Source organism: Tenebrio molitor, chromosome 2, assembly GCF_963966145.1.
Source record: "Tenebrio molitor chromosome 2, icTenMoli1.1, whole genome shotgun sequence".
Lineage (NCBI taxonomy): Eukaryota > Metazoa > Arthropoda > Insecta > Coleoptera > Tenebrionidae > Tenebrio > Tenebrio molitor.
The window spans coordinates 28,443,111-28,455,636 of NC_091047.1; the positions used below are offsets into that span (position 1 = coordinate 28,443,111).

The 12,526-nt window shown below is 33.3% G+C and overlaps 1 protein-coding gene across 1 annotated transcript in view; it reads right to left on the reverse strand.

The window, feature by feature from the left end:
• The window catches only part of Ptp36E (protein tyrosine phosphatase 36E), a 108,973-nt gene that overhangs the window by 34,371 nt on the left and 62,076 nt on the right, over nt 1-12,526 (reverse strand). Inside the window, exons 3-4 of the mRNA XM_069038440.1 lie at nt 10,025-10,140; nt 2,317-2,404 (exon numbers count right to left, since the gene is read on the reverse strand). Of these exons, the coding sequence (XP_068894541.1) occupies nt 2,317-2,404; nt 10,025-10,140 (204 nt within the window). The remainder of the gene's footprint in view (nt 1-2,316; nt 2,405-10,024; nt 10,141-12,526) is intronic.

The following is a 12,526-nucleotide window of genomic DNA, read 5'->3' on the forward strand; positions in this document are numbered from 1 at the left end:
AAATCGGGAAAACAAAGAGTTTTTATTTTAACAGCAGAAAATTGGAAGAAATGAAACGATAGGAACTAAAAAGAGGATTCTGAAATAGTAATAATCCATATTGAAATATTTAATCGTTAAAATGATGTAAAAGCCAAACATAACTGTAAATGTGATTATTATAAATTATAAAAGTAACAGTAAAACTTCAGACAAATAACCAATTTTTTTTTGTAAATTTTAGTCTTGTCAAACTTACTTAATATTTAGGATTTGTATCAAGGCTCACACTGTATCAAAATCCTTTCGTCAATCGACGTAAAAACAAAGTTCCACCGACTGTCCTAACTTTGTTAATTTTCGATGGCAAAACTTATCCGTGGCATTTTTACATTCCCATTGTTGTAGTTATAAAGTTTGGCGTACAAGAAAAGCCTAAGTTCGGCGTTATAAGTCCAACTGTCTGCTACTATCAGACATTTCATTGGTTACTATATAAACTTTTGCTTATGCAAGCTCGAATTGGCATTCAAACCGCAGCTTTCTGGCCGCAAGTAGGAAGTTTACAAGAAAGCTCAACGATCCGACTACATTTCTGCTCCAAATGGCATCGGTACACTTTATTTATCGTATTTCAGTTGGCAGAGCTCGTGCATTGTGCAGAATCATATATTTCGCATATGTCTGAATATGGAAATTAGCCAGCCGAAATTACAGACATGCAAATTTTCCTACTACCGGAATTACTACGTGATCTGGTTTATTGAAATTTCGGTTCAGCAACTTTAATTGAGTTTTCTTATTAATTCATATATACGAAGTACAATTATTTCTTGGAATAAACTTGAGATTCCTTCAAGGCAATAAAATATTTAAGGATTTGCTCAAATCACATTTTCTGTATCCATGAATGTTAGATTGCGAATCGAGCCAATTCAGAAAAACAATATCTAGTTCCCAAGGCCTCGAGGGAACACACAACTAATCAAATTGGAGTTGATGCTTGTGTGAAAACATTTTGTGGATCAACGAAGCGGAATAATTAAAAGGTAAAATGTAGGGGAAAAATATGTTCAAGTGGGAATGCTAATGAAAAGAAAGGAGTGAAAATTTTAGTTGTTCAAGCGTCAAAAAAAAAACAAAAAGGGCAGTATTATGCAAGCATTAAGCGAAAAAATGTGAAAATTGGACCAAAAGAAACGGAAATGTTAACTTCTTATTAGAAGTGAAAAAAGGAAAATAAAGAAATGAAAATTAAACGTCATAGATAGGCTAACTACTGGGACTTACATTTTAACAATATTTAAAAACAGAAAGACCTATAAACCTTGTATACACAACAAAATTAAAATATAAGTTTTAATGAATTTTGGCAAAAAACACATAATGAAATTGCTACTGTACAGAGAAAATCATGAAGGAAAATACACTAAAAATTAATAATTAAAGAGAGACCAAAGATTAACTCACAATGAAATGATAAAATAAATATCGACTTCGTTTCGATCTTCAATCTCTGGACTTAGGACAAAAAGACTCACTTATACTCTTAATGATATAATCTATTATTTCGTAATAAATAAAGCACTAAATTTTCAGAGGTAATAGAGACATTAAAAAATGATGCCTAATAAAGAGTGGTAGTTACAAAGGATAATGACAGCATAATTGTAAAATGAAGCACTAAAAAGTACATGAGAAAATACAATTTTATTTATGTAATCAGCAAGGAGAAAAAATGAATTACATAACGTGCAAAGACTGTAGTTAATACATTGAATTTGCAAACTATAACACAGTTATAGATCAGTCAGAAAGCATAAAGGAAATTTATTTCCAAATTGTTTTTGTTTCATTATTTCTGATGTGTGATTCAATGAACTTTATACCAAGAATTGAGTGCTTTTTCGCCAGCCTTTTACCTTCATTAAAACCGAATCTAGTTCCGGGAACCGCGAAAGTACACATAAACAGTCGGTTGGTGTCGAAATCAAAGTTTATTGCCATACCAGAAAAACCTTTTTATAGAGAACCGTTATTGTAATACTGCTTGGAAAGTCGCCGTATTTGCTGTAAATATTCCACAAAACCCACAAACGTTGATCCGATGAAACGGACGTAAATGTATGATTGATGAACTAAGTGGCCATAAAATATAGAAACCTTATTTTAATCCAGTTTATCACTTAACACAATTAAGTTTACTCCCCGTTAAGATTGATGATGGTGTTTTTCTTTATTCCTGTTTATGGGCAGTCGGACAACTTTATTGCAAATTGCAACGGAGAGCAGCGTCGGCGGAAACTTTCCGGTTTTAAAAAAGACGGAAATACTTACAAGGAATGCATCTTTGGTTCTGGTTCTTCTCTAGGTTGGCCCGTCTCGTGCCGTGACGACAAGAGTGGGTCTCCACTTTGATGGCAATCTGAAAATTTAAATAAATCCGATAAGTTCGCTTAAAACTGGATAAATAAATTAAAAGAAAGTTTGTGCATGGAGTTGCGAAATGGTGGATGCGCCGGTTTCAAGCAAAATGACAAAGTGTATAAATTTTATCGATATTGGATATTCTTGCGGTTCTACACTGTACTCTTGACATTTGTTTTTGCCGATTGCTGACTGTGGCTCCTATTTTGCAGCTTCCTTCGCAGTAGTAAAACTATGAGAGGAGTAGTGCAATAAATCTTCGTGACAAGAGATTCCGGCGAAATTATTATTTTCATATTAAAGGGACGTTTGGAAAAGTTGTTCGAATGGTTGATCTTAGTTCTGTTGTTGTTCCAACTTTAGTCGTAAATTACTGTTGCGTGAAGAAGGCCAAGTTTACCACCTACAATGTGTAACAGTTGCCGTTCTCGTGACTTTCTGACATATACAGTGTGATTTATCTAGAAGTTGGGTTATGCGTGGCTAACTTGAAGTTAGGTTATGATTAAAGGTTTGCAAAACTGTAAGAAGAAAAACTAACATGTTTTCTATTGGATATTTGATTCTCAGTATCTTTTCTATGTACAGGGTTATTCTAAATGATTGTAGTCGAAGTAGGCGTGAAAACTGAATGTAAAATTTATGGTTGCCGCTCCACATAAAAAAATCATCAAAATGATGTGTTAAATTGGGTACAAAACAACTCAATATTTTTAAAATTGATTGTAGAACAACTTAATATTTCTGGATTCAATCGTTAATTTAACAAAAATAAATAAAATCCTCATCACTGCACTTTTCACCTAAAAAATGACAGTGACAGCGACACAACTGACAGTTCACATGAAAGCGGCAAAAACGTAATAACATGGGCATGGCCTACTTCGACTACAATCATTTAGAATAACTCTGTATATCTAATTTTGACTATTTACACTTACCGTCATATGTTAAATCATCTCCCCTTTTTTATGATTATAATTTTTTTATCTTTCATTATCTTCTAAATATTACTCCTACATAATATGAGGACGCGATATGCAAGACTCGTTAATATCCACTTCAAATAAAGGTTCAGTAATTGAATTTTCATAATTAAAATTTCATAAAAAATGGTTTTTGGAACATAACAATGGATAAAGCAAGTTTTCCAAAGAAAATAAAAGCATCCCATAGTCGCCGTTTTTATTCACTTTTTATGGCATCAAAAATTATTAAAAATATATCGCAAGCCATCAACTAAGTAACTAGTATTTCAAGACTCGTTAAATAATACCTATAAAAACAAAAGAATCATTTTACAATAATACTAGATGTATCATTTATAATAAAATATTTATAAAATACTGCATAAAAGTGAAATGAAAAGGTAAGACTGGAGGGACTTGTAGCGAGCGAGAAACAGTCGACTGTGGGTCACTTGTCACTTCCAAATTTTCACTGTTCATTGTGTTTTCATTGTGTTAAATTTAGTGATGTCAGTGCAGAGCTGCAGGAGTAGTCATATTTAAAAACGATAAAGACACGACAAATATTGTTAAGTTCACAGATGTAGGATTTAGTAGGTAATTCTCAATTATATGGCTTCAACAATTCATCTACTGGAAACATTTGTGTAGCAAAATGTGAAGCGGAAAATGGACAAATTATCATAGTACAGGGTATCTATAAATAATTATCTGGTCTTGTTTGCTATGAAAACTTGTGTTCTGTTCAATACATTGATAACACAAGCCGGCACTGATTTCGATGTTTGCATAAAATTGACAGTTTTTGAACAATTTCGACCCCCTGATTACGAAAATGATTTTAGTTTTGCGCTATCACGTCTAGTTTTTTCACAAATCGTTTTTTCTTAAAATTGAAATGTTCACCTAGAATGAATGAATTATTTCAAAATTTCGATATTGTAATATCGGACACCAATATGGATATTCGAAATTTCCTTGTTTTATTTGCGAGTGGGACGGCCGGGCACGAGACAAGCATTGGACTCAAAAGAAGTGGCCTTTAAGAACTAGACTTGTACCGGGAAGCAATAATAAAAAATAATTTAGTTGTATCCTAAAAAAGTAGTATTAGGTACCACCAATGCATATCAAACTTTGTTTGATGAATTTGTAAAGCCTCTTGATAAAAATGGACAATGTTTCAAGTATTAATGTACAAAGTTACCAGATCTCTCCAATGCCAAATGAAAAGAGGTTAGGACCTCAAATAAGATCTTTGTACAAAGCTAATGATTTTCAAAATTCTATGAATGTTGTTGAAAGGAATGCCTGGACGGCATTTAAGAACGTCATAGAAAAATTGCTTGGAAATCACAAAGATGAAGACTACGAAAATATTGTAAGAATCATCTTGGGATGTAATATGAGTTTGAAAGTGAATTTCCTCTTTTCGCACTTAAATCTTTTTCCTAAAAATCTTGGTGCTGTCAGCGAGGAACAAGGGGAACGTCTTGACCAAGATATAAAACAAATGGAGAGGTGATATCAAGGAAGATGGAGCATATCAATGATGGTAGACTTTTGCTGGATGTTACAGCGCGATGTACCCAAAAAAAATATACAGCAGGCAATCAATTAAAAGAAGTTTCCTCACAAAGCGTTAAAGATGCCATTCTCATAAGGAATAAAAAATTTAGTTAGATTATTAACCAAGAATTATTATAAACATCTTATTTTCCTAAATAAATTGCTTAATTTTTTTTTGTTTTTGTTGATTGTGAAAAAACCTGACGTGATACAAAAAAATGAATTGTATTTTTGTAGTCAGAGCTCCAATGTTATACAAAATCAGTTATCAAAATCAAAACATCGATTAAAAAGTTTTGTTTTGCAGGCCTGTGTAATAAATAAAACTTAAACATCAAAACCTAACCTCACAAATTTTGCCAGTCTGTTTAAGTGTTTACGCCTAAAAGCAGACGTATTTGCTGTTTCTATTGAAAAATACAGACTTTTGGTGTTTATTAAAAACAGTATTGAATTTAATATTAATTATTTATGCCTTGTTCCTGATTTCTCCAAGAACTATCATCCACAATTTATACAGGGTATTTCACGAGTGATAATGCGCCCGGCGGAATAGAAAATGCAACCCACAATACATTGGAACATAAACCTGGACATGGAGGCGATAAATATCCGGCTTTTCTCCTGATGTATTATGGGTTGCATTTTCTATTCCGCCGGGCTCATTATCACTCGTGAAATACCCTGTATGATACAGGGCAAGTCACATAAGGTTTATTTCTGAATTTATTTTGTACGCAACTTAAAATACCTGACCACTTGATACCGTTTATAATGCGATTTAATTTAGTAATCAACGTAGGTATGTAATTTGGCTAAAAATGTCAAAATGACAGTTGATGAACTTAATTTTTGATTTCATTAATCAGAACAGGAAAACGTCATTTTGACATTTTTAGCCAAATTACATACCTACGTTGATTACTAAATTAAATCACATTATAAACGGTATCAAGTGGTCTGCGTCATTAGTAATTTTGGTTGCGTACAAAATAAATTCAGAAATAAGCCTTATGTGACTTGCCCTGTATATATTACTTAAAGTCAATTACGAGCATCATAGAACTGCTGTCGTGCGGTCTTAAGCACACACTATATTTTTTACAGTCTTTTGTTTTCTTTCTCTTCTATACAGAGTTATTCACGAGAGACTTCCGATGAAAATTTCGTTATATGCAACCGAAACTACAATTTCCAATGGTTTCTAGCTTCCTAAATTTATAAAAAGTAATACTTAAATCAACAATTGCCTGATCCTTATTGTCTGTCATGTCAGTTTTCACATTTATAAATATTAACTTTTGCTCATAACCTCAATAAAGAGAAAGTGTCATGATTAATCTTATTACCCAAACTACTTGGATTGCTAACTTATTTCTAATTAAACAAAATATCAAGTTCTAGGGTTCTAGGGTTTCTTGTATTTTGGGTTGCATATAACGAAATTTTCATCGGAAGTCTCTCGTGAATAACCCTGTATATCTATTTCTCTAGCATTTTCGTGTTCCCTTTTATTTTTTAGTATTAACAAGCGTAGGGTGGAAGACGAACAAAAACAAAAATTAGAAACAAAATCGTGGTATGTAGGGAGCGTACAAGAGTATTATGATTTCTTTTGTGTATATTTCATTTAAAACTTGAATGTATTTTTCCTGAAGTAATGTTTCCCTGACAAGACACAATTTGTAAGTCTTCGGCTCAGTTTTCTCTATCACGCTGTACGAACTTGAGCGATTTCATGAGTCTGCATCGTCGAAATCAGCACAGAAAGCAATTTTTATTGAGTTAAGGAAAGGCGAAATGTCACTAAGGTGGATTTTTCAATTTTCCGGCAGAAACGACAAGCCGCTTTTAAGCTCAAACATAACAAGCAAAGATTTGCTAAATTTTCGGCGTTGGAGAAAAAAACCCTTGCGGCTTTGCAGTTATTATAAATACGACTACGAAATGTACGAAGGAAAATTGAATGAGAACCGTTTCACGACGGAATAAAATAAAACGATCAAAAAAAAAACAAGAGAAATATTCATTTTAATTAGTGCGACGAGCGCATTAAATATTAAAAGTTGGAGGAAACGCGAATAAACTTCGAGACTGGAGGATTTTGCGGTTGAAATGTAACAAAACGGCCATAAAATCTCGAGGAGGAATCGATAACGCACAAGTAAACGATCGAGTGGTTCGCAGGGTATTAAATTTTCGAATGTGACATTGTAGCGTTTCCTGGACGAGGGTTGTCAGGGAGTACGATCTTTAGGGGTTGAATTTGTGTGATTAAACCAGGCAGACACGAATAAGTTGTTATTGTGAAATAAATCAGAAAAAAGTCGGAGGTTAATACGACCATCGGCTCAAGAATATGAGTTTCGTTTCGGCAAAATCACGACTGGAATTATAGATTACCTGATGAAACGGAACGATCACTCGAGCCTGACGAAAGGGAGAAACAGCCAAGTGAAGAATTTGTTTTATAGTTGGATCGCGAAGACGTGTAAACAATAATTCAAAGAACTCACCTACCCCTTGACGACGAATGCATTTTTATCACTACCTCACGAAGGAAAACGTTCGGATTTGTTGTAAAAATCAGTCTTTGTTTTCGAACTTCAAAGTGCCGTCACGTTGTACGGAATATTCCGAAGTGTTTTATATGTGGTGCAAAGCAGTTCTAACTTTTACGATCCTTCATAGAATGCTGTGTGACGAAAGATACGCGACTCGCAAATATGCACTTTGCATGCGGAGAACATTTTAATATAATATATGGGAGGGAGGTTTGGAGACGTGGAGCCTAATAATTCAGGGACCCAAATTTATTGAGGTCCGGTGCATTTATCGCCTCCTAAACATTACTACAGTCGACTGCAAAGCTAAGAAGTACAAAGTGTCTTTATCTGAGGCAATTTTTCTTGGGGATAAAGTCGTAAATGTGATTTTTCGTTACGGTGGGTGTAAGAATAGTGGGAAAAGCGTAATAGGAAATGATAAAACTTTGCCTCGTTATAGATATAAATACAACAGAAGATGGTCAACAATGGAATTTAACCAGTATATTAGTTGCTTTCAGCTCTGCAGCTCCATTAAAGATTTAATGCAACTAAAAAGCAATAATGGGTTGATCTTCTTTTCTTTTTACAAACTGTTTTAAGTATATTTTGTATTTTTAATTAAAACCTACAAATTATTTTTTTTTAATTTACATAAAAGAATGAAAAAAATAAATTACCAAACATACAAGAAAATGGATAAATTTTGAAAATAAACTGAAGAATCAGATCTCTCAATATGAAAGAAATATCGGGTGTTCATTTAAATTTATCCTCAAAGTTGGCGCTGAAGCGTCGATTGTGAACGCACCACGTATTATAGATCACGGATCAGGTGTTTAAATCTAACCTCACTTTATGCGTTGTTTGTGTTTTTACTCTGCATACGGACGAGTGGTGCGTTCACAATCGACTCTTCAACGCCAACTTTGAGGATACATTTAAATGAACACCCGATAGTTAAAATAACTATTTTATCCTATTAAATAAAAAATGTACAATATATGTATTTAGATGATAATACTTTTGTAAATAATAATATTTTTTCTGTTTGTTTATTTTATATTAAAAAATAAACGTATTATTACTCTTGTTGTACTTACAACTTATAGCGGGTGTTTTTTTTTTTTTAATTTCACCTCATAGTAGGTAGGCGTTGAAGAGTCGATTGTGAACGTATTGTACAGGTTACGGATCACGGATCAGCTGTTTAAATCTTACGTTTTACACGAGTGGTGCGTTCACAATCGACTCTTCAACACCTAGGTACTCCGAGGTTTATGACACATTATTTGTGCAAATTATTTAATATTGTACGGTGCAATCAACAATTAGGTACTTAGATAAGGGGCGGCTATGACTTTGACAGTGTCAGATTTTTCGTATTTTTGATAACTTAGCCAATAAATGCTAAACAACTGTCACTGTTAATCAAATTTTAACACAAAAATGGTTTTTACTTCAGAACATAAAAGATTCATCATTGGATCGTAGTGGTATTTTCAATAACGGAGAATGGACATACAGTGCTGTTGCCTATTTCGCCGAGTCCAGCAAATTTTTCCAAAATAAAAATGGAAGCAGGTATATGCAACCAAAAATAGTTCCATGCATTTCAGACATCTGTCAACATACGTCCAAGATCTCGACGCCTTCTTTGATCTAAATAATAATTGTTGATCGCAGGGTGTGTTACTTACACAAACGCACTTATAAATTTTACCATATTTACGAGTATATGATAAATTGATCCACTCACAGAATCTCATTATTTCTTTAAAGCGTGTCAAAACATATTTGTCAACAGAGATTGTTAAAAGGATTATTAGTAGTCGTAAATTTTAAAAAGCACAACATGCTGTATGCAGTTGTATACTGGTAGGTATGTTGTAAACCATGTTTAGTGTTTCATTTCATAATTCTTTGTGTTCGTATTTCTGAAGGATTATAATACAGCCAAGTATCCGTTGATTAGTATGGATGTTTATCGGTTTATTGCTTAAAAAATAAATTTACAAAGAACAGCACAGTGAGGATTTGGAAGTGTAAAATCAGATTAAAGCGCTGTTGATCAGAAGTAGTAGCGACACGTTCTCTCCACACAAAAGGGAATGATAAAACACTTGTTGAATAACTGATAAAAAATTAAAGAGGCAAGAGATAAGTAGATACTAAATCGCATTCGCCAGATGAAGTTACATGATACCATGGAAGGAATCATGAAACCACACGTTAATAAAAGTTTTAGTTAAATTCTAAACTCTGATCCCTGATGATCAATTTAGAAATTTACATTTACAATTACACCAAACAATCCCAGTTCCAGGAATACAAATAGTACTTTTTTAACTCGACAATGTCCGTATTTCAACTTCATTGTTTTGCATTGCAAATCCAGCTACGTAAATGGAAGTATAAAACAACAGAAATTGCAGGAAAATCCGATTACATAAACCTAAAACATGCAACACCTTTTCAACTACTTCTGGTCGAGTTTTGTTGTTTGTTAGCTAATTTATTCATGAAAATACTTACTTGAAATTCTAATTTATACAACACTGGGAATTTCCTGCGTTCCTCGCATACCTTGATGTAATTCTTTAGGTCTATGGGACTATCCGTGATGGTTGCCACAAGTGAACCGTTCTCATCTGGAACAAGAGGAAATACATACAGTTAAAAATGCATCGACGAGAGTTTAACCACGTAAAATTTTTCTAGCACGACTTTTTGATGTAGTTAATTAATAATTTAAAATCATACTTGTTTAGTCTGGCTAATATTATAAATGTCTCCGGCGAGGAAAAGATAACACGAAATTAGACTTATCAGAGTTGAGTTTAATACCCCGAGCGGTTAACGAATTAACGCCTAATTACTTACTGCGAATATTTAAGCCAGTTTGTAAATATTTAGATTCGTTCTTGGACCTGAGATCTCGACGACTTCAACTTGGCTAATTTATTCCGAAAGTGCAGGGTGAGAAATAAGATCACGAAAATAAACCATCGTGTCTTAAATAATTTCGAGTTAAACAAGGTTTAGCTGGACATTTGCAGTTTACTTTAAAAATAAAAGAAAAAGAGCAGTTTAATAGTTTTACTCTGCTGACTAGTTGCTAAAGAGTATTACTAATCTGATAAGGTCTGTTAAAATTTTAAAGCAAATAACGCGTGTTAAAAAACTTTGTGGTCAAGTAGTGCTTGCTTTTGTTTCCGTTAACGTATGATGTAGCTTCATGACCAGTCAAATACTTCGTAAAAGTGAGGTTATACATTTTTTTAAATTGTTAAACTGTTTCAATTAAAAAGACGACGTGAACGAAGAAAAGAAAACCACGACCTGCGTGATCACAAATTTATTTCAACGCTCGTTACCTACACAGTTACCAACAAACACTTATTTACATCTTAGTATTTAATCTGCATTGAGTTTTATTTATGTGCAGAATTCTTTTCAACACTCACATTAAAAGACCGACGACATTCCTTTGAAGAATGTAAAAAGCATATTTGTCGACAATGTGAAGCTCAAAGGACGAAAGAATTTTGCACGTATACGCAGAAAAATTTAAGGCGCCAGCTCACTCCTCTCTCAGCCCTTGTCTACTTAATATATTGCGAATATTACCGTTTATCGCATTATTTATGCACAAACCGTACTTCTTAATAACCTGCTTTTCAACACAACATCAAAACTCATTTCATTATCCTTGTACCATAATAAAGGCTTCCATTTTGAAATTCTGTCGGTTATTAAAACCACAACGTCTCTGAAACTGAACATTTTTAATTGAAAACAAACATCGTTTTGCTGACCGAATGTTTAAGCAACGTAGAGAAAAAAATTTATACGAGTTTTAAGTTCACGTTTATTTTACATTTTGGAAGAATTTGTCTTCCATTCACGAATATAAATGGCAATTTGATAACGAAAATGAGAAGAAAATTGCCTGAGTAATACGTGGTGCAGCAAGTTCGTATTAAATTTAAAAAATGTTAATTGGGTGTTTGTGTGGTAGTTCTTTAAGGAAAGTATCTCAAGTCTACGTCTTGACTGAGCCGAGTATCCCTAAACATAACATATTTATCATGAAAATATCTCCCGGTACCGGCTTTCAGAAGATCAAAGGCCGTGCGTTGATTAAAATTTAATTGGAAGTTATTTTAATGAAAATGATGTTGTTGCTACTTGTCAAAATAATTTGAAACTCATCAGCCCATCGGAAAAATTCCAGGAAATTGCTTTTAGTCCTAATTAATGGGAACAGTAAATTTGTTATGTTTTCCACACTGCACACAAACTGATGAAAACAAACTAACTCTAAACTGTTGGCAGACATGCGGGCATTTAAAATTATTATCTGCAGGTATTACGTCCGTTCGGTACCCAACAAAATGAGTATAAACTGGCTCGCCGCTCCCATTCAATTACATTAACAATTCCTTTATATTTGCAATATACAGAAGCGAATCATCTAATTATGTTTGATTCATTAGATCGGGGCGCATTCGGTCTCTCCTTAATGACGTCAAATTAAAATGTATGGGACCAGGGACGTAACTGGAAATTTTCAGGTTCGCACAGTTTTCCTCCGACGATTTTAACGTACATAATTTGCTGCAAACGCTGGATCTGAACGATCCCAACGAAGATTGGTTAGATTATCCCATCACTATGTGCAAAAAAAATAATTTTACAATATCGCAGCTGATTTATAAACAGTTCGAACGGTTCTACGCATTTTTTCTAAATTAACGCCACATTAAATCTGTCAGAGCAAGGAGTAAACAGTTAATTGTGTATATTAAGTGACAAGGAAAATCAGTTTGCTTTTTTTTTCTTTATTTATAGAACCACCTTTGTAAATCTATGAAAATTTCAACTTTTGTTTTTATTTTTACATTTTTATATAACTCAGCTCACTCGATTCATGGTCTCATTAAAATTACTCTTTTAAGAAATGTCAAATACATATATGTTTTGCACAGTGCCTTATTTCCTTTCAATTTAATTTCAATAAGATCATGCGACAGC